Source organism: Anopheles maculipalpis, chromosome 3RL (genome assembly GCF_943734695.1).
Source record: "Anopheles maculipalpis chromosome 3RL, idAnoMacuDA_375_x, whole genome shotgun sequence".
NCBI lineage: Eukaryota > Metazoa > Arthropoda > Insecta > Diptera > Culicidae > Anopheles > Anopheles maculipalpis.
The window spans coordinates 55898785-55921194 of NC_064872.1; the positions used below are offsets into that span (position 1 = coordinate 55898785).

The 22410-nt window shown below is 43.1% G+C and overlaps 2 protein-coding genes across 3 annotated transcripts in view; both read left to right on the forward strand.

Moving 5' to 3' along the window:
- LOC126562230 (protein rhomboid) overlaps positions 1-10982 on the forward strand; it is a 40151-nt gene extending 29169 nt beyond the window's left edge. For both annotated transcript variants that reach the window (XM_050218676.1, XM_050218677.1), the window contains 6 exons: positions 3919-4031; positions 4360-4477; positions 9930-10072; positions 10161-10282; positions 10395-10541; positions 10671-10982. In XM_050218676.1, the coding sequence (XP_050074633.1) occupies positions 3919-4031; positions 4360-4477; positions 9930-10072; positions 10161-10282; positions 10395-10541; positions 10671-10981 (954 nt within the window). In that variant the 3' untranslated portion in view covers position 10982. The remainder of the gene's footprint in view (positions 1-3918; positions 4032-4359; positions 4478-9929; positions 10073-10160; positions 10283-10394; positions 10542-10670) is intronic.
- LOC126563052 (40S ribosomal protein S9) overlaps positions 1-22410 on the forward strand; it is a 227540-nt gene that overhangs the window by 110135 nt on the left and 94995 nt on the right. The window lies entirely within an intron of this gene.

Below are 22410 nucleotides of genomic sequence, written 5' to 3' on the forward strand. Positions count from 1 at the left end.
AGATCGGCACCGCTTGGCGTCGATGTTTTACTTATTGAATGATTCTGATACAACACCGCCTTGTGTTCCGTAAGGGTAGGGCGCGCATCGCAAGTGAATGAGAGAATTATTATGTGCGGAAAATCTCTTCGCTTACGGTTTCATAGCTCCAATTATAGGCTTTGTTTATCTCACCCGTAGATTGAGGCAGTTAATAATAGCTGGTAAAGAAAATAAACTATTCCATCGGTGGTAAGGGCTGCCGTATGGCGGCGGCTGGCGGGTGGGTGGTGATGGGTGGCCCGTTACCCTTGGCACCGCGAGCACAGAAGCCAATGCGTTTGCAAGAGGAAGGCCAGAAAGCAGCAAGTATTAAAGAGCGCGAGTTGCACACATTTCCCCCCTGAATGTGCCTGTGGGTGGATGTATGTATAACTTGAAGATGATCAGCTGAAGGTGACTAACACACACTGGTCAAGCAAGCAGCAGCAAGGCAGAGCTGTGCTGGGCTTTTGCTTCTGAACCCCGTTCATCGACGATCGAAGAGTGAATTCAAATCCCCCCACATCATTAATCAGGTCCAGACGGCGGCGCGCGTGCTAGGTGCGAGGTGATATGAAACATGTAAATATTTTAGGCTTATGTGTGGATTTGATCTTTCAATTGGTTATTTATTTAGGGCATTTTTATGGATGCTCCCACATGGGTAGTCCCGTGGTAAGAAGATTGATTTTTTTTTATTCGTGTAGAAAACTTCTGTTGGCTTGTGAACAGCAGCATGTTGGGTTTAATTTATTTGTCTTATTGCTCAATTATGAAATGATGATTAGCTAAGGTTTGCTGCTTTGAAGCTTCGGGTTTGATAGTAAATTGCAAAATTATGAACACTTCTTCAAGGACAGATAAATCTCCTTTTAGAGAAGCTTTTCCCTTGCTCACAAGATTCTACCGCTTTGGAGTTGGAGTAAAATGGGTTTTGGACTGCGAAAATTTGGCTTCGACGTTTCCGTTTTGCTTGTTTTTCGTGTCCGGTGTGTAATTTTACGCAATCTACCACCAGTGCGGTTGACGTGTCTCGTCCGTCGTGGACGTCGCAGCCGCGCGCGTGTGTACAGAAGATAACCCAATTTGCAATTAATTTCAGGAATTCCTTTTTCGGTGAACTTCTTTTCAGAATTCAGCAGGCACCTACTTCGCCTGCGAAAGAGGGAAAGAGCAAACATGTTGAGGGTGTCGCGCTCGCTGCAAGCCAACCTCTAAAGCATGCAAATGTCGCCCATTTCAGCGCAGAAACAACGCGAATCCGCGTTGTTTGTCCGCGATGATCATAAAATATATTTAAATTCAACATTATAGAACGTTCAAAAAATACACACACACACACACACGAGAGAGAAGGTCCTGGCCGAAGAAGGAGACGACCACCACAGCCCATCCCACAGTCACTTTTCCCAATTGATCTTCGCTCGTATCGCGAGAAGAGAGATGGGACGGTGGTGTGGTGTAAATAACCAAAAGCAGGTTTCGAGTGTCCAGTGTAAACCATCTCTTACTTTGCGTGTGTATTTTTAAAGGCGCCGCTCGTTTTTCTTCTGTTTGTATCAACACACATTTGCGAGTTTCCGCGCGAAGGTTTTTTTCGCGCTTTACTTCCTCCACGCGCGAAGGACAAACGCGCCTTGTTTTACCCATCAGCTGTCAAATGTGTGTGTGTGTGTGTATTAAGGGGGAGATCCTGCACCCCCGGCAGCTTACCGAAACTGTACTGCCGCCTACTGAATTTCGGGTTTTCTTTCCATTCTTTTGATGGCATCGTTTTTCTTTTCTGTGGTCACAACTCGCCGGTGAAATGCAGTTTCTCTCATCAACTCCGGCCGGCCCTGTTGAGTGCTTTGAATTATTACAGTTTGATAATACACAGGAGAGGGGACGGGTCATTGGCTTTTTGTATGAACCCCCCCCCCCCACCTCCCCCATGTATATGGAGACGTTACTATTCGGCAATAGGGGAGCATTATTTGAACGGGGCGCCGCGCAGTGTGTTGGTGCAACGGTTGTCATTGCTAATGACCGTTTTGCATGCACAGGATCTGAAAACGACGCATTTGGTGTTGCTTTGCAACCAGGAACAAGTTGAAATGCCACGAAGAATGGACGGAATGTGGGATATCCACATTCCTAACTCTCGTGAAAGTCGAGACATGAATGCGTATCTAAAGAAAAGGTGCATTCGCGAGGCGGAACGATAAGCCCATAGGGGCTATATTATCATTAAATAATTGAATGCGCCTTTCTAGCATACAAATGTCTATTTTTCATAACATTAGTTTTGAACTTTGAACGTTAGTTTGTTAAAATTTTAACGAAACGTTCGCCCCGTTAAGTATGCAATCCTCTTCGTGTGCCATCAATCATTACTTCGCTCCTGGCTATCAGAATCAAACAGAGACGCTAAACCAGCGCGTGGTAAAATGAAAAACTGCATTTTTATTGCTTCTTCTCACTACATCTCATTCTCCATTTTGTCGATGTTGGTCGTTGGAGTTGGGTGGCGTACGGAAAACTGTGCGCTTTGTTGCCACCTTTAAAAATGTGGTCAATATTTGCCACCATTTTCTTGTTCGTATCGTCGTCGTTTTAATCCGGCAAATTCAAGACGTACCCTCAGAAATGAGTCTTTTCGGACATCAAATTGAATCATTCGTTTTTAGATGAAGCAATGCAGCAACTCTTCTACGTCTTGTCAATGTAGTTCCTGGGGTCTTTTCTGCTCCCACGTCATCAAACACCACCAAAATGTCAAATTGTATCACGAATTTGCGCGGCACTCTCTCACAACAAACTCCAAAATCTGAACACAAAAATTGACAATAGCGCCTGAATCCGGATTATTTTCTTCTTGTATTGCTGCTAGACTCCCCCTTCTTACTGTTCTCCCTGACTCGACCCATGCGCGGCTAGTGGAGCGTGAGGTAAACTAAAATAATCTAGTAAATCGCACTGTTATTTTTTTTTTTTAGAGTGATCCCCGCGGTAGGTCCTAGCCCCCCCGTCAATTGTCAGCCACAGCCTAGCCATTGGACACGAGACAAAATGGAATCGAAAAACTTGTTAGGGGATTGACATTTAGGTGAGCTGATGATGTCACGGTTTCGTGATGTTTGTCGCTGGTTGTATTTTCATACACGCACCGCGTAATTTTTGCTGCGAAGATGTTGTTAGAATGTGTGGCGTAGATTGCAAGGTGCTGCTGCTTGCTGGCTAGAATTTATAGACTCGCTCTTTTCGGGGTCAATATACTCCCCCCCCCACGGTAACGATTATGAATCGGTCCGTCGTCTAGGCAAACCGACTGCTGCTAGAGACATTATCTCATTCGTCGTATGACAAAACTTCTTGAGCAGCACTTATTCTTATGGGTGATGATTGCAGTTGTGCGTGGGATCTTTTCTGGGGCTCGATCACTGTGTTTACTGCGTCAATCGCTCGCAGTAAACAAACAAATATGACACAGTTATTTTAGCGCAGACATTTCCGATCTTTGTCGTAGCGCTGTGACAATAAGAGCCCCAGAGAGAGGTTAATATTTTAATTTGCCTTAATTTATACTTTCTCTAAACTTGTGTGAAACCGTGTACTATTCTTACGGGCAAAAGAATACTAGTGTCTGGTGTAAAGAGTCACAGCTTTTCCACGCATGTTACCATTCTGAAACGAGCTTGGTGAGAAATGCGAGCCAGCAAGATGATAAGGAAAAATGAAAACAAACAGCTACGGATGTGTGCTAAACGGGACTTGGGGCCCTGGCCAATGTTTTGTAACGTGGGAATCAGAGTTGTCTTATGCACTGCTGCTCCGCACCGAGACGCCGGATGTTTGTTTCTGCAGACAATCAATCTAATCAGCGATTGTTTCCCCTCTCCTCTTTTCTTTCCACAGATGAGCGGCAAGCGTTCACGTAGCTTCAAGTGTGCAGTACATCATCGCGATCGTGAGGTTTGTTCCGAGAACGATTTTCATCTGATATTTGAGGATCCACCACTATTCCGCAGGTAAGCAAAAAGGGGTTTCTCGCTCGCTCTTCTAGCGCCGTGCACTTTTACTTGGTGGTTGAATTAAATGTGCACAGGACACCCATCACCACCGCACACCATCAACCCCATTCGATCTCCGCGACTTGGTTTGTGGTGTATGGTGGGCGTTTGATCGTTGTGGATTGAATCGAATAATCGTAATGCGTTGCTGTTTTGTTCCATGGTTGAACGCGCCGTGGGGACACATATGCTAATTCGTACAAAAAGCCAGTTTGATTTAATTTTATTTTCTTCTCTATCTCTTTCTCTTTCTTCCGCTCTACCTTTTCCATCTTGTTCTATCTAGAATGGTGCACGTAATTGCAATGGAAGTGCTCCCCGAGGAGCGGGATCGAAAATATTATGCAGACAATTATTCATGCTGTCCGCCTCCGTTATTTGTGATACTAGTTACAATCGTCGAGGTATGTATCATTTCTTTTTTTTTTTTTTGTACACCAATGTTTCAGCAAGAGCTTTTAAGGGTGATCGAAGTGAAGGAAGACAACAGGGCACCGCATTCTTCTGTTATGTTGTGTCGTATCGCGCAATAGCAGCATTGAATATTAGTTCGTTTTTAAATGTTTTGTCCTCAACCTCGTACGTTTCATTGTTGGTGGTTGGTTGGAAGAAAAAAAAAAGCATTAAAGTATTCTCTGTCAAATAGGCTCGTCGCTTAACCATTCGTTGAAGTCGTTCGTTTTCCGATTCTATGTTTTTTATTTGCATTTTAAGAAATTCCTTGAAAACTCGATTTCTTAAGCTCTTTTGAAGAAACAATAATCATCTTTAACTGTTTATCGCTGTCCTTAACGTCATGAATCACTCATGTACTGGTTGCCTATGCGATACCTGTGTGTTTGCCTTTCTCACGTTTCATTTCAAAGCACAACAGTTCTCTTCACTGTTGACAGCAAAGGGGTTTTGTCTAACATTTTAAATTAGCACACAAAACCAACAAACGCTTCCATTCATTCATACAACATATTTTATAAAAATATTCTAATAAATTTCGTATTAATTCCTTGTCGACAAATTTTGTATGATAACATTTTAATATTCCGTTGGAATTCTTCAACAAAGGTGGCATATTTAGCTGTGGCATCGTGCCTTCCGCTCGACAACACCACACCACACACACACTGGATTTGAACGACAACCGGATGTTGTCCCGCTTTCCTAACGCTTCTTTCCTTTCCGATGCTATTCATCATTGCAGGCGCGCGCACTGTTGAAGCATATGATGATCATCGAAATCCCATAAAGATTTCAGTGCATCACGCAAGCACGTTTAAAAATTCCGAAACTTCGTTGCGCGTTTTTCTCTTCCATGAGCTGTAAAAAGCGGCAATACTGCACCGCGGAACGCGGATGGAAAATAAAACATCAGAAAAATAGAGATGAAGCTCCAGTCCGAAGACCTGACCTGTTCTTTCTTGTCGCGTGATTTGTGATGAATAGCATCAAACCTCGGTGGTGATCGTCGGTATGTTGCTGAGGATCCTTTTTTTTTCTCCTCTCCTGTCACCGTTCTTAGAACCAGCCACCAGAATATGATCATAATGGAAGTAGCTGTGGGCAAATGAGTTGATGGCAAGACACATAAAACCCACCTGTCAGCTGTGCTACCCTTAGAGAAGGTTTGGTGGCGATTTGGATTATGACGAATAGAAATACTTCCGTTTTCCGTAGCTTTGCCTCACACTTTTCATGCTTCCACACACGCCTCTTCCTTCCGATCGATTGTTCTTCCGTTTTCGTTTGAACATTATGTTGCTCGGCAGTGCACCACCAAAAAACAGCTGTTCTATCTGTGCGATGTGTGTGTGTTTGCCATGTGCAATTTTTCCTTTTGAAGATTCGTCCTGTTTTGTTGAAGGACCCACAAAACCCGGTAAAGGGATAGTGTAGAAAAGGTGCAGACCCAAAAAAAGGTGTAAAATGCTCAAACAATGCGGAGAGAGCCTGTTAATCCAACAGTAAAAGACGAAACAAAGTACGAAGCAGAAGGATAAGTGCTGAATCGTGATATACCAATCATAATTTCAGCAGAAGCAGCTACAAACAGCGGCAAGAAACTGCCGAGATTCGCCTGCTGATTGTTTCGTTCCACTTGGTTTCGCTGGACACACGGTGCACTCTCTCTCTCTCTTCTCCGGCTTGGTTTGTGGCCAAACCGGATGAAGATGCACCTGCGCACCCGAGTAATGAAGGGCACGCGACCAGTACAAACGCTGCAGCACATTGCTTTAGTTGTTTTTACTCCGCGTGCTGGAATGAAGGAGGTTGATCATGAGCCAGTAAAGTTCTTACGTTCCGTCGCGTCGTGTGATCATCCGTGGATCGTGTGGTGCGGCAGTCGAATTTTATTGTGGCAACATCCGGAAGCATGTCTCCTCGTTTCTCGCAGGTAATTTGATTACCGCGAATGAGGGCGCTTTTAACGTTCGAGAGGTGTTTAAACGATCCCTTGGTTACATATCGGCGCTTAAAATTCTATTTTAAAAATTGTTTTCAATCCCAATATTTATAAATATAATGTGGCTTCCTAATTTAGGGAGAATTTATGCAACAATGATGGCCCAAAGTTACAGTTGGTTGGTTGTACAGGCGCAAAAAATGCTGAAACCGAACATCTGTTGGTGGAGTTTACATTTTCTGGACAATGCATGCCCATTTTTTCGTGATATTCAATATGTAGCCTCTGTAATCGTAAGAAAGACCGGATTACAGACCATCTTTTACGAACTAATTTCTGAAATCTCTTAAAGTGTGTTCAATATGTACCAAAAATGAAACAATTTATGAAGTTACCTAAAGAAGCTTATTTGTATCTAACAATTTGTGGATTTGTGAACGGCAAACGACTGGGAGAACATGTGAAATTTTTGTAAAAAATAATTCTTGTTTGTAACGCATTTAACACAAGCGGTGTCGACAATATGGCGTAGAGCCGTCATACTAAATTAAATAATAAATATAAATAATTTGTGGATTTTATTTTTTATGGTAACAATAATTATTGGTTTTACTGTTAGCCTTAATTTTACACAAAACATTTTTATAGGTCGTTTTGTTTAATACTGTAAAATCAATCCTGCCTTTGCTACCGTTTGATCGACATTGTTCAGCAAAATCCGCCACACACGACTTTTATTCGAAACTGAAACAGGAAAAGGTGTTGAATGCATGAGGCACACATCTGCTCGTTTATAGCGGGACACGAACATCCTGCGTCCGGATGCAACCTTACGAGCAAGAATTCAGGATGCACAATAAAAACGGAACTCTACTGAACGAAATTCGGAAGTTCATTGTAAACAGCGATCACGCATAGCTGCACTACAGCGTAGAGAAAGAGGGGGCCGAACCACCCTTATGCAGTGCTACTTGCTACCTACAGCACTGTTTCCTTTCTCTGTTTTCACATTGAATCCTGACAAATTTATATTGCCTTACAACAACAAAATATTATAATTTAGTTTAGATTTAAAATCGGTGACAATTCATATGTTTTCGATAGACGTTTCGCTTCGCAAGATTTGCATTTTGCGCTTTTTTAACAAAACCTCTAAACCTAAAACAACGTGTATTGGCGTTCCAAATGACCAACCTTTTCGGTAGAGGGAAGCATGTGTTTTTGGAAAAGTTATTAATGATTTTTACAGCTCCATGATCACCAGCACAACACAGCGCTCACATCAGTGTGGCCACCCTTCATGAAATTCTACGCAAAGCAAAGTTTAGGAGTGGGGGCTTAAAAAAGCTAATTAAAAAGCGAACGTTTGCGCGCGCTAGTTCAGATTGTGTTTTCTTTCCACCATAGTTACTCCGAAGGGATTGGGCGGAACCGCTAACTCTATCCAATACTTCTACGTGGTAAATTGAAGATATTAATTAATTTTAATTAGACATTATATGGTTCCGGCTAAAATTGGGTTTTGTTCTTGATCGAGTTATCAATTTAATTAAATAACCTGGTGAAGGTATGAAACATGCTTAGAGAATACACGACTTTGATTCAACTGTTGGAGGATTTTTCTCTCGAAGCATTCATGGTTGAGAATATCTTTTTTTTTTTTTGGTTTACTTCGAAAACATTTCACTGCTTTCGGGAAGAAACCTTTCAGATTTTCTCACTGCCCTTTTTTGTATTGTTGGTTGTGGAGACACGACACGATGAAGGAGCAGGTGGACCATAACAAATGATTCAGTCAAGCCAAAACCAACCTGTGTGGACGCGACCGGACCTCTGTCTGTCCATATTCCATTCGGCGAAAAGAAGCTTTTCATGCTGTACGGCGGTGGTCGTGTGAGATTTTCCGTGGCCACCACCAACACGATGGGTTTTTCGAACGACCGGTGGGGTAACGGTTAGGAGCCAGCGCGCAGTGGATGGATTAAGAACAATAATTTTACCACGCTTTCGGAAGTCTCTTGAGGAAACCGTGCGGCTTATGTGGTGCGCGGGGGCGGCGCACAGACAATTAGTTCCGTGCGGATTGAAATCATCATCAACCGTTGCGATCCCGCGCGCACACACACACACTTGGTGGTAAAAATGGGCGAAATGCGATGGAGTGGCGAGCTGTTGGATGGGAACCCGAAAAAGCAGAGGAGCGCGGGCCTTCTTTACTTAGTTTTATAGAGCATCTAGAAGAAGTGGAAAGAACGTGTGCGTTAGTTGAGTACATTAGGCCGTTGTTAAGCGTACGGTACCTGTGTTGCTTCAATTGTTTTTGGGGCCATGTTCTGGATTTTCGGCACGGCTTCCATTGGTTCCGCCGTCTGTCGCTGTTCAGCCTAAGAGGTGGAGGAGGAGGAGGAGAGATTCTCGGTGATGCTTTTGGCGTGAAACGGATCATGGATGGGAGGGAGGGATGGAGGAGGATCTCAGGCCAATGTCTAGTAGTAGACACAGATCAATAATGCTACTTGTGAAGCTTTCAACACGGCCCATCGTGCTGTGTGCGGTATTCTTCTGGGCGTCTCGAACGCGTCGAATTTCGAACAAATTATTGCAATTATTCCCGTAATACATACTATTAGCGGGGATAATTGCTGTTTGCTATCGAATTTGAGGCATGGTTGGCATGTGTTTATCCATAGAACACAAGTACTATCACTACTATTTCTCTTGAATGAAAAAGAAGTAATGCTCAACATCTTTATAAGATCATTCGTGGCAATGTATTTGCCTTGACCGGGAAGATTATTAAGCGGATGCAGTAATTAAACTACAAACATATGCAATAGAATGAAGCGTGGTGCGTCTTATTGAAAGTCAATGTCAATCAACATGGGCATGGGTGCATTATTCAACAATTGATGATAATTTCGATCAATTCTCCGTCACTACTCTACAGCATTTAAGTGCGTCAATATAGGGGGGAAGCCATACATCACAAACAGCTATATTCTTTAAATTAAAAATTGATCTATCCTATCTTCGAAATAATCAAAAATACAGACGTACGTATCCGATTCCCCTGTTCGGAAAGGGCATCTGGAGGCTTAAATTGATTTGCAAGTTTATTTAAAGTAATCACAGAGCCAAATCAAGCGTTCATTCACACGATCGAGTTCACGATTCTCCACCAACCGTATAATCGATCCATTGGTCTGGTTTTGCGTGTTTGTTTATCAGAAATGCAACAGTTTATGCAATCCTAAATATAGCTTCTACCGTCTAACGTTTCATTCATGGTTAGTACAAGGAAGCAAGTATTCACCTTACACCGGATAAGGAAACGTACGTCAAACACATGCGGGGAACATACATTATTTGATCTACTTATTTGAACACTTTTGGAATATACAGAAGAGCAACACAAATAATAAATATGGTTTTTCTCTCTCTCTCTCTCTCATTTCCAGCTCGGGTTCTTCATCTATCACTCAGTAACGCTAGGTCCAGCGGATCCGGCGGGTCCGGTTCCGATCGATTCGATGTTCATTTACCGACCAGACAAACGACAGGAAGTGTGGCGATTTCTATTCTATATGGTCCTACATGCAGGGTAAGTTTTGTTTATTTGAAATGTTCGTTTGCAAATGAAGAAACTAAACACATCAATTTCACATTTTTTTCTGATTTTTCTCAAACAGATGGTTTCATTTAGGCTTCAATCTAATCATACAACTCCTCGTTGGGCTACCATTAGAGATGGTACACGGATCAGCAAGGATAGGTTGTGTTTATCTAGCGGGTGTACTAGCCGGTTCATTAGGTAGGTTTTGAAGACTTTGATTTGGTCAAAAAAATGTACACATAACAATTCCCTTAAGTTTTTACTGTTGTCTAACGTCACATTTATGTTTTCTCTTCCCGTTTTCAATTAGGTACAAGCGTATTCGACCCGGAAGTATACCTCGTAGGAGCCAGTGGGGGTGTGTATGCCCTTCTCGCGGCCCATTTAGCCAACGTAATGCTCAATTATCGCAATATGCAGTATGGCATTCTAAGGTTACTAGCGATATTTCTATTTGGTAAGTGAATTTCCGTCTCATTGCTTAACATTAACGGTTTTTCTTCCTATTTTATGTCACGTAACAATCAATTTCTCACTTATTAATGTGTCCGAAATTCTGTTCTTTCTATTTTGCTTCATAAAACAGCGTCCTGTGATGTAGGTTTCGCCATCTATTCCCGATACTCGGTGGAACCTGCCAGTGGGGCACCTTCCGTATCGTATGTGGCGCATCTAACGGGCGCCCTGGCCGGGCTTACGATCGGTCTGCTTGTGTTGAAAAACTTTGAGCAGAAGTTGCACGAGCAGCTACTCTGGTGGGTGGCGCTCGGTGTTTACGCTGCCTGTACGATCTTCGCCATCGTGTTCAACCTGCTCAACACAGTCACCGTGCAGAGGCTCGAGGAAGAAAGTGAAGAGGTATTCAAGCAGCATCTATTCACCAACTTCGGTTTCTAGTGTGCGTGTGTGCGCGCGCCCTCCAGCCAATAGAGGAGGAAACACGACGTGACCTCCGCTCCGGATCCTTCGATAACGACCGAGGATCCTCATTCCTTCCACTATATCCAGTGTGACATCGCGCACTGGGTTGGCACACACACATACACCACATCCTGAAAGTGCGTTCAAAACGCCGTCTACCGTTCCCACCTGTGCTTCTCTCATTGCGTCGTAAAACGAGAATAAGGCCCACAGTGTCGATTACACAACAACACTTCTCCAATGGATGGTCGGATATTCCAAAAAGCCTTAGCGCAGCCGCCAATAACTCTCACGGTGTGAAGCCTTTCGGGAGTGGGTGCTGGTGAGGCTTTAGTGTGAATTAAGTATGCTGTGACCAGCAAAATAACGTCCAAAGAGTCGATTGTGCGTGCGTGTGAAGCTGTTAGAAAACAAAAACGGGAAAACCACTGTTGCTCTCTCTCTTGCTCGAGGATATGGGGCCACACGGGAGAGTGATTGGGTCTATCAAAACACACGGGTATCAGCTTATAATGCACACACAGACACGTCGCCGTACACACACGTTCTATCTCTCCGCATCGGACAACTCTGGGAAACTCAACACAACTCAGCGAGAAACTGCAAACTGAATGGAACGTGGAGGAGGAAGTGCATACCTAAATGTGATTGTACATAGACTTTATATTTTATTGATAAAACAACAACTACGCCCTGCATCCATCACCACGGGGGGAAGGATCATCGCACTCAAACATTGTTCTTCCTCTCTCGTGAAAGAAGAAGGTGCGAGCACCCACCTCCCTCACTACTTAGCAGCACGGTGGGCCGTGTGCGTGTGCGTTAGGATTTTCGGCCAGCATGCAAAGCTGGCCAATCGAAATCCAAACTAAAATACCAGTATACCAAAGACTGCGCAAGGGGAGAACGACGCAACGAATAGCCTCCAAATCATCCTATCCACTGGTGCTACTGCTGCTGCTGCTGTTGCTTGCTGACGAACTCCCCCGGACTCCCGGCTTCTTCGGCACCCACCAACACACCTTGGCCCGTCCGTTTTTTTATCTTCACATCATTTCATCAATCAATCAAACAGCGAGCAAATAGGAGTTATACATGCGCCCGCCGGCCATCACACATAAATCGCTCGTTATCATCCTTTGAGTTCCTTTCCCACTTACTGTATATCCAAACTGCCAAACGAAATGCAAATCGGATCGGATCGATGCGGGGGCGCCTGTTCGTTGTTTTGTGGATGATGGACTGTGCATTGCAACTGCCCTAAGTAAGTACGCCCATTAACCACACGTACAATATACACACATACATACGCAATCAACTAACAACCGTCCGTGTGATGAAAGAGGAAAAAAAACAAAATACAAACATACACATACACTGCCGCCGAAGAGTGAAACATTGAACCGCGGTCGCCTTCAACCTCTTTTCGAATTAATAGATAGATAGCCAGAAAGCCAAATGTAAGTGAAATTAATACCATAAACGCTGTACCACTCGCAAGGTATGTAGAGCTCGGATAATGACGTATTAATGTTGTTGAAGGAAGTAGGGACGACGCACACCCAAATAACCCCCGACCCGACGATCGGTCGGGACAGTCCAGAAATTCTTGAACTCGAAAAGGACACCCAACAACGACTGTGTTGCGTGTTACGTGAACATTTATTTATTTTGAAATAAAAATTGACTCTCTGAAGAGGCTGCTGTGTAACGACTTGTAGTAAGCGAAACGGCAGCAACTACGCTGTGTAATTATTGCACGTGCAGAAATGGAAGCGAGTGCTGTGCTGTGAACAGAAATTGGAGTTAGAAATTTGACAAAATAAAGGGTTTCTTCGGAAGGTGTTTGTGTGTGTGTGTGTACCTCTCGCATACAAGCACGCTGCCTTGTAACCTGATTGTAGCAATATTGTTGTTGTCCGGGGGGTTGTAGTGTGTAGGAGATGAGTCCCATAGTGCCCGGAGTACTATGGTGGAATGAAAGACTAATCCGCAGAGTGTGACAAAGATTTAGAGAGGAGAAGGGGAAGCGTTAGGAAAAAAAATCAAATGGAACAACCGAAATAAGAGCTAGAGAGAAGAAGAAAAAAAACACGATAAGATAATATTCAATAATACGGAAAATCACCAAGTCTAGTCAAATCTCTACGGAAATATTCTAATTATTGTATTGTATTCTAATTATTATTATTATTATTATTATATTATTATTATTACTATAATTAAATTACATTAACTTAACATAGCTCTTTTTGCTTTTTCCCTACACACGCAAAAGGGCAAAAGAAAAAAAAAAGAACAAAAGCGGCGCGACTATGTATGTAGGAGAGAAAAAGGAATGAAAAAAGAAAACAACAACACAGCAAATAAATCAAAACAGAGTTATAATCTTGGTAAATCAGATCAAAAGCGGACCCACCCCACTGACGAATGGAGTTATGAACAATCCAAAAGAAATTCTCATCCTTCTTTATTGAAATCGATGTTGTGATGCGTGGGGATCGATGGCATTATTTGATAGTTGACGAAAGAGCGATAGAGCGGAAACAAAGAGGACAATTAAGAAATGCATGCGATCTACTACATCTTACTACTCATTTTCTCGCAAAGATTACATAGGGAAGAAGATGAAACCGAAACCACAAAAACTAAAAACCTATCTATACCGAATCAGCAGTAGTAGAGTAGAAGAAGGCAAGAAGTCGTTGAGCTATCCAACACTGCAGTAGGTAAATATTTTATTTATTACACTTGTATATGCAGTTCTCTATTATCGAACTCTGTTGTGCCCTTCTTACCTCCCGCGTCACTATTTTCGCTTTGACGTCGTTTAATTTAACATGTCTGGCTCATGGCTCGAGAGCGCCACAGACACATTATTTCATAGCAATGATGCAAATGAAAGAAAAAACGATAAACCTTCCCGTTTCAGCAAACGCGGGAGGTTTGTGTTTCCTTTCTGTTCCCCACGATCCCCGCAGGTAAACGATCTCACTAATTAAATGAAGTCCAAAAAATCGATAACATAGTAACAAAAAGAGTAAGGCACACATTTTTATTCTTCGTTGATAGAAACAGAGCGAGTAAAGGAGACAGAGGGGAGCATAAAAGAAACAGGTGACTGGGTACAGGGGGTGGGTCACATCTAGCATTGGTGATGATTTGGCTTCGGCTCACGACAATATCACAACCAATAGAATCCGACCTCGAATTCCGCTAGTATATGAATGCATCTCTAGTTTGTTTTTTGTTTTGTTTTTCAAAGGACACACCAAAGATTATTAAACTTCAGAAGAGTTGCGGGGGTACGAACGTTATGCTAGCTAGCGGGAATATACAAACTTACGGCACGGGGCAGGGCTTATTTATTTTTCGTATAGAACAAAGAAAGGGATGTTTCTTTCCAATTTCGAACACTGACGTGATCATCATCATCGGATAAATGTAGAAAAATACCCGTCCACAAAATTCTACTTTTCACATCACACCACGGTATTACCCACAGAAGAAAAGTTCAAATATCCATCACCATCATCCCTCCATACCAAAATGGCCTTTTGCAGCGAACAAAACAAAACGAAAATGAATGGAAACTTTTGCAATAGTACTAACAGAACAAAATAATGGATAAACTGGGCAGCTGGAATGTAAAAACAAAGAATACAACCAAAATCGATTCACTTAACTACAATCAACCACTACTACGACTACTACTACTACTACGCAATCCTTCCCATTCGACTATAATCCATCTCGAGGTGAGATTTGTCGACTGAAAGTATTTAAAACTAGAAACTGTTTGTGCTGCTGTTGTTGTACAACTCACACTCACACATACAAAACTAAAATGCAGTAAATAGGGTTTTGAAATTAGTCACAAAATAGAATTCAAATTGACAACTACATCAAATGAACCTTATACCAATGGGAAAAAATGGTGCATAGAAGACGTGTTTTTTTTTTCAAGAAAATAATAAACAAAAGCGAATGAATTGTAAAAAATTAAATACATTTGCATTTTTTTTTAAATCGCATGAAAATATCACATGAATATTATTTAAGTAAAATTTACGAAAGTAAGTGAATAATGCGACGCTAAATTGTATTACGATGCAGATTTTTGTTTGGTTTTATCACATGTTTATGACTATTATTTTTCTTATTAGTAGTATCTATTATTTTTGAACTTTTTTTCTGTTAAATATTGATCTTTGTTAATGCTTTATTAGTTTGATAAAGGCTTTCGTACAATCCTCATAAAGTACCATTTATGGAAAATCATATCCTTTACAGGGGTTTCGAGCTGAGCTGGCAATGCTCGTGTCATTTCTTGACTGTGTTTATGATGAGGTGGAGCCTTTTCATGTCGGACAAACGCACTATGATGCATTTTGTTTTCGTTAAAGTTAAAGCTTGCAAGAATGTGCATAAGGATGCTTTTCCACCTTTGAAATATTTCCACTCCACCTTCAAGAAGTTCTACTACTTTAGTGTCCTAATCAAAATAAAAGTAGAAAAACGGCTGAAAAGCTGTTCTGCATGCATAAAACAACCCAAACATCCGGTTGTTTATCTGGCCGCCTAATGAGCATAAATTTTGTATTTAAATTTAGAGCCCCGGCAGGACCCGGATCTCCTATATCTGGGAAGTAGAAAAACGGAAGGATATTTCATTCAAACGTTGAACATCAAAACATTGGCAAAAGCCTTATGCCACTGTTCTTATGTTTCTGTCGACATGTGTTTCCGTTGAACGAACTGAATACGAGTACGTAGAATGCACCTCATGAGAGAACATGTTTGATTGCAAATGCTAAATTTAGGATTTTACAAATCGATGCATTTCCTATAAACAAAACCGAACGAAACCAGTTCGACTATAGAGGAATGGATTTTCATACGTGCCAAGTGTGTTTCCTTAACACCCTGTGCGTTACCACTTTATTTCGTTAAGGCATTTTGTTGAAGTGAAGAACTCACACTCGTATCCGAGGCATGCGGACTCCGATCATAACCGACGAATCTCTCTTGATTACGTTCAAGAGGGAAGGTATTCAAGAGGAAGGATCATGGGACAGAGGTGGATCGTCTTATAATCGGTCGGGCTGATCAGCCGCGTGGGGCCCCCCGGCTCGAAAGAGGTCCTGAGCTGAAACCCAAAAAGAAATGGTAAGGACGGATGGAATGGGTCCTGTCTCAAGAGAGCACCCTCACCCTCTCCCGGTCACACGATCAGATACAGGAACAAATGAACCCTCAACCCTTTAGTTTTGATACTGATCTGGCCCGATATTCAATTCACCCCTCCACGAATGGTCCTCAAAACCATTTCCGCTTAGGTCGTCAGAAGGGCTAAATTAGCCTCTCATCATAGGCATCAAATGATACTTTCCAGCCCGTAAAGTCTTATTGTATTTGGGCCATTAGGTTCAATATCAAATTGAGATGTAGTGATGTATCTGATGCCTCCGCATAAAGGTCAAAATATTGTATAGGCAACTGAAACGATTTTTGCTTGGGACGGTCCACATAACAAGATCCTGATGATCGTTGGCATGTTTCTTTGCGGTCTCGGCTAACTATAGAAGATCTTTATCTCGGTCCAGCGTCGTCTTCTGTCAATCGCAGTTTGTTCGATAATATAAGCTCACTTGAACCTGGGCAGTCAAATCCTTATTACAATCATGAGATCATACGAGAATAATTCGTTTATTTTGAACATAGTGTCCATGACATGTAAGTGATTCTTCTTCTTCTTGGCCTGTTCAAGATTGAGCACGTCGTGCCGACATGGCCAGGTCTCCAATCAGTTTCCAGGAAACTCGATCTAGGGCTGCAGTCCTCCATCCACGGTTGCATCCGATCTCCGACAGGTTAGACTCCACTTAATCCAGCCAACGAGCTCGCTGTGCTACTCTACGCCTTGTGCCGAACGGGTCGCTGACGAGCACCTTCTTGGTGGGGCATGAGTCCAGCATCCACATCACGTGCCCCAGCCAACGTATCCTTCCGGATTTGACTACCGATAGGATATCAGCACCGCCAAACAGCTCAGCTAGCTTATAGTCCATTCTCCTTCGCCATACGCCCTGCTCCCACATACCGCAAAAGATAGTCCTTAGCACCCGCCGTTCGAAAATGGCGAGTGCATCGGCGTCCTCCGTCAACATAGTCCAAGACTCGTACCCGTAGACTACCGGACGTATCAAGGTGCGGTAAATCGTACATTTCGTTTGTTGTTGGAGTCTTCGGGATCGCAGGAGTTTGTGGAGTCCGTAGTAGGCTCGATTCCCTTGAACAATGCGCCTTCGGATTCCGCTGCTTACGTTGTTGTCCGAAGCTACAATCCTATCAAGGTAGCAAAACACCTCTACCACCTCGAGATCGTCGCCGTCAACTGATAATCGGCTTCCGATTCGGGTTCTATCTCGGTCAGAGCCTCCAGCGAGCACGTATTTGGTCTTCGTCGCATGGATCGTCGCAGTGCTTAGTAAGGTGTCTGTCGAAGTAGCACTTCCACCTGTTGATCACCTCTCACTCGTCCTACAGGATATCTCCTTCCTCGCTGCGGCACATAGCGATCATGGGAGTAAAACCGGCCCGTGCCGCATTCAACATCCTGTAGAACTTGCGAGTTTCCCCCGACTGGGATAACTGCTGCATCAGTTGCTCGTCCGACTCTTCGAAACTCCCCATCTTAGCCTGGAAGCGCCGGATTTGCTGCCTCCTCAGTCTTCTGTAGTGTTCCACGTTCTACCGGGTCCCGCGCTGCAGCATACGGGTACGCACTGCGTTCTTCTCGGATAAGTGCTCGCCTGCACTCATCATCAAACCATTCCTTCTTCTGGTTACGTGTCACGCGGCCAATTGTTCGCTCGGTGGTCATTGAGGGACATCGCCTCGGTGGTGGTGTCCTCCGGCAGCGCTTCCCCCATCGCGTTTGCGAAGTCCCTTGAGCCTTGGGGTAGGCTGAAAGCGCAGCTTATAGGCGACGCAGAGCTTTTGACGTAACTTAATCATGACCAGGAAATGATTTGAGTCGACGTTTGCTCCTCTATAGGTCCGTAGGCGTAACAGGTTGGCTGATAAGTCCCCGGTCTAACAAAGAAAAACACATTTTTTTGTCAAAATTCGTTTTTATTATTCAACATAGTTCCCTTCAAGAGCGATACAACGATTATAACGACCTTCCAATTTTTTGATACCATTTTGGTAGTACTCCTTCGGTTTTGCCTCAAAATAGGCCTCAGTTTCGGCGACCACCTCTTCATTGGAGCCAAATTTTTTCCCTGCGAGCATCCTTTTGAGGTCTGAGAACAAGAAAAAGTCGCTGGGGGCCAGCTCTGGAGAATACGGTGGGTGGGGAAGCAATTCGAAGCCCAATTCATGAATTTTTGCCATCGTTCTCAATGACTTGTGGCACGGTGCGTTGTCTTGGTGGAACAACACTTTTTTCTTCTTCGTTCTTTTTTCGTTCGTCAAGCAACCAAAAGTTGCTTGACAAAAGACGGTCCATCTCACAAACTAATTGACATACAGACGTCAAATTTTGACACGAATCATTTGAAGGTTGGTGCTATATAAAAATAATATGCATTTAATACTAGCTGCGCCATCTATGTGTCAGACCGGGGACTTATCAGCCAACCTGTTAAGTGATTACTGGGCTTATAAAGATTCTTTACAATACCAGCTTCGTCTGTCATATAATAATTATGAGCTAATAATAACTAGAAAGAGGAAATTTCATACAATTTTATAATATATAATATATTTCACGTTGTGCGTTGTACTATTTTTTGTATGAAATCTTCACAAGCTCATCTTGAAAAGCTAGTCAAACCGCGATATTATATTGCAAATACAATTTTCGCAACATAAAAGCGAAATATGACGCACACTTCCTTTCCGGCCAAGATTGGCACAACATTGCGGTTGATCGGTTGTCTCCCTACGCTACGATATCAATTTAAATATTTTAGTCATAATCTTTGCGGTACCATCGGGAGTATACCAACCCATGCATTGGTCAACTGTTTCGGAGACCTATGCACGCACGCACAGCTCTCCGGTCATTAGAAGCGTTGTCACGTACAAAGATTTGCAGTAACCAGCATCGAATACTGAGCAGTTCTTGCATGCCGCCGCCGAACGAATTTGCAAAAAACGGAAGAAGCTAGCGCGGTTCGTCGTTCGGCTGCTTTCGATGGTGCTTTTGTAATCGTTTCCTGTCTAGGAATCGCTGTGCTTATGCTTGCAAGTAAGTACAGTACGCACATGATCATATTTGCTTGCTATGTGGTGTGATTGTTCTGCGTAAAGTGCAATTCGGTTGGTTGTCGATTGGCATGACCTTTTGCGGTGCTGCTTTGCTAGTTTATGAATGTCTTTTTCTATCATAATAATAGTGGAAGGTCCATGTTTGTTCGTCTGGTTAAGTATTTACGATCTATTGAAATTTTAATTATAATTTTAAACATTTTTTTTTCCAGCCGGAAACGTAGACAATTCACGATCACATGTACAACTGTTTATCAAAATGTTCATGTAATTACAACTGAATGTGCTGAATACACACAATGTTTATGTTAAATGCAGCCAGCCAGGACGTAATGATATAAATAAATAATTCTAGGATTAAGTCACAAGGCATCGATACATCTCTTACCACTCCTCACTCGCTATTAACTATTTGATTAATTTCATTTCAGTGAACAACATACCCATATTTGATCGATGAGAGGCAGCATCACCCAACAAACCCGCATTCTAGCAAATTGCACTTCACCCGGACAGCACCGAACCCTCCGAACCTTTCCGAATGCAAATGGCATAGATGATTAAGAAATGAACGTAGGAAAGGCCAATACACCTCTCCTGTACTGAAGAAAATGAAAAAAAAAAATCGGTTGATTACTTTCTAATTTGCCCAATTATCAGTGCATTAGCAAACATTCTTTGCTTTTTGGACTGGCTTTGCCCAGCTGTGTGTGGGCCCGAAAACAACAAAGCTCTCAGCGAACAACAAAGCAACATTAACTAATCGCATGGACAGGACGGATTCGGTATGATACCACGGTTTCTAAACCAAATATTGGATTTCAAAATCAGAACACACATAACAGAACGCTCGGACGAATCGCGTGGTGTGTGGGGACCGGCGGGTCGGTGGTTTCAATTGCAGCGCCAGAGCATTTGCAACTGACAGGTGTTTTGGCCAAGGCGCGGCTGGACTGGACGCATTAACCGAAAAACACAGCGCCGATATCCACTGAGTGTGTGGTACCGTTCCTATAGCGATTGGGCTGGCCTGGCGCCGCCGCCGCCATACCGCACACGGTGGTCGGTTTATGATGGCGCCTCTTTGTTCCTTTTTGTGGGCCGGAGAAGTTCTCGAACTCTGTAAAATAGAAAAAGACAGATGAGTTTAATGAGTTTTTCTTTAGCCACCGCATTTCATGGCCCACGATCGACACCGGGCTCGGGATAGCTCAAATCCGATAGCAAACAGCAATTATCCCCGCTAATAGTATGTATTACGGGAATAATTGCAATAATTTGTTCGAAATTCGACGCGTTCGAGACGCCCAGAAGAATACCGCACACACCACGATGGGCCGTGTTGAAAGCTTCACAAGTAGCATTATTGATCTGTGTCTACTACTAGACATTGGCCTGAGATCTTCCTCCATCCCTCCCTCCCATCTATGATCCGTTTCACGCCAAAAGCATCACCGAGAATCTCTCCTCCTCCTCCTCCACCTCTTAGGCTGAACAGCGACAGACGGCGGAACCAATGGAAGCCGTGCCGAAAATCCAGAACATGGCCCCAAAAACAATTGAAGCAACACAGGTACCGTACGCTTAACAACGGCCTAATGTACTCAACTAACGCACACGTTCTTTCCACTTCTTCTAGATGCTCTATAAAACTAAGTAAAGAAGGCCCGCTCTCCTCTGCTTTTACGGGTTCCCATCCAACAGCTCGCCACTCCATCGCATTTCGCCCATTTTTACCACCAAGTGTGTGTGTGTGTGCGCGCGGGATCTCAACGGTTGATGATGATTTCAATCCGCACGGAACTAATTGTCTGTGCGCCGCCCCCGCGCATCACATAAGCCGCACGGTTTCCTCAAGAGACTTCCGAAAGCGTGGTAAAATTATTGTTCTTAATCCATCCACTGCGCGCTGGCTCCTAACCGTTACCCCACCGGTCGTTCGAAAAACCCATCGTGTTGGTGGTGGCCACGGAAAATCTCACACGACCACCGCCGTACAGCATGAAAAGCTTCTTTTCGCCGAATGGAATATGGACAGACAGAGGTCCGGTCGCGTCCACACAGGTTGGTTTTGGCTTGACTGAATCATTTGTTATGGTCCACCTGCTCCTTCATCGTGTCGTGTCTCCACAACCACACGAAATAAGGGCAGTGAGAAAATCTGGCGAAAGGGGCTTCTTCAAAAAAAAAAAAAAAAATGGAAAAAACCCCTAAAAATAACAGCTCTGAACTCACCGCAAAGAGTGGCCACACAGAGACAGGCGTTCGAACCTGCGCAAGAGTTATATTACACCGTGCTGATTGTCAATCGCCTTTCAACACAATGTGCTTTCAATTATTTGCCTTCCATCATTAAGCCTGTAATAAGCTTGCGCTCTGAGAGCGAGAGCGGCCTTCTCATTAAATCTTAACTCGCTTTGGCTTCGCTGCAGCAATGCACTAAATTCTTCCAGATCATATAATAAGCAATTAAAAAGGTTTTAATATGCCTTACCGAACGCACAACCTGCTCCAGACCGGGAGACCGGTGTTAAAACACAATGGCATACTTTTAATTACCTTCGCTTTTCCTGATTTCCGAAAGCAGTCCGATAGGTTGTTTTGAGATCGGGGGACTGCATACTAATAACGATAACGGAAGGGAAACCGCTGTCCACCGTTTACCAAGGACGGGGGAGGATTATTAACCTCGAGAACGTTACGGTAGTTGTTGTTAGCAGTAAAAATATTAATCTCTCTTTTTTTTATACGCTCGAGACGAAATGTTCATCCCGAACAATTGAAGTTGATATGTGCTTTAGATCTGCCGTGCATTTATCCGTGCTTGAATGAGGAAGAAATTCAGAATCTCCCACTACCAACTTTGAATTTCAATCTATTTGAATGTCTATAATAAGCTAGATTAATGACGCAATGAATGTAGACGATCGTGTCTTGTACCTTGCTAGAAATTACTCGCTAGACACAACAGAAAGCAAACAAAGAGAGTAAACGTTTCGAATTAATCATCTTTATAGAGTATTAGAGCATAAACAATACTCCAATCAAAACATTCAAATACTTTCTTCCATCGTGCTAAATGAAATCAGAACTTCGTGTTTAAGAATCTTCTCGAGTTACGTACA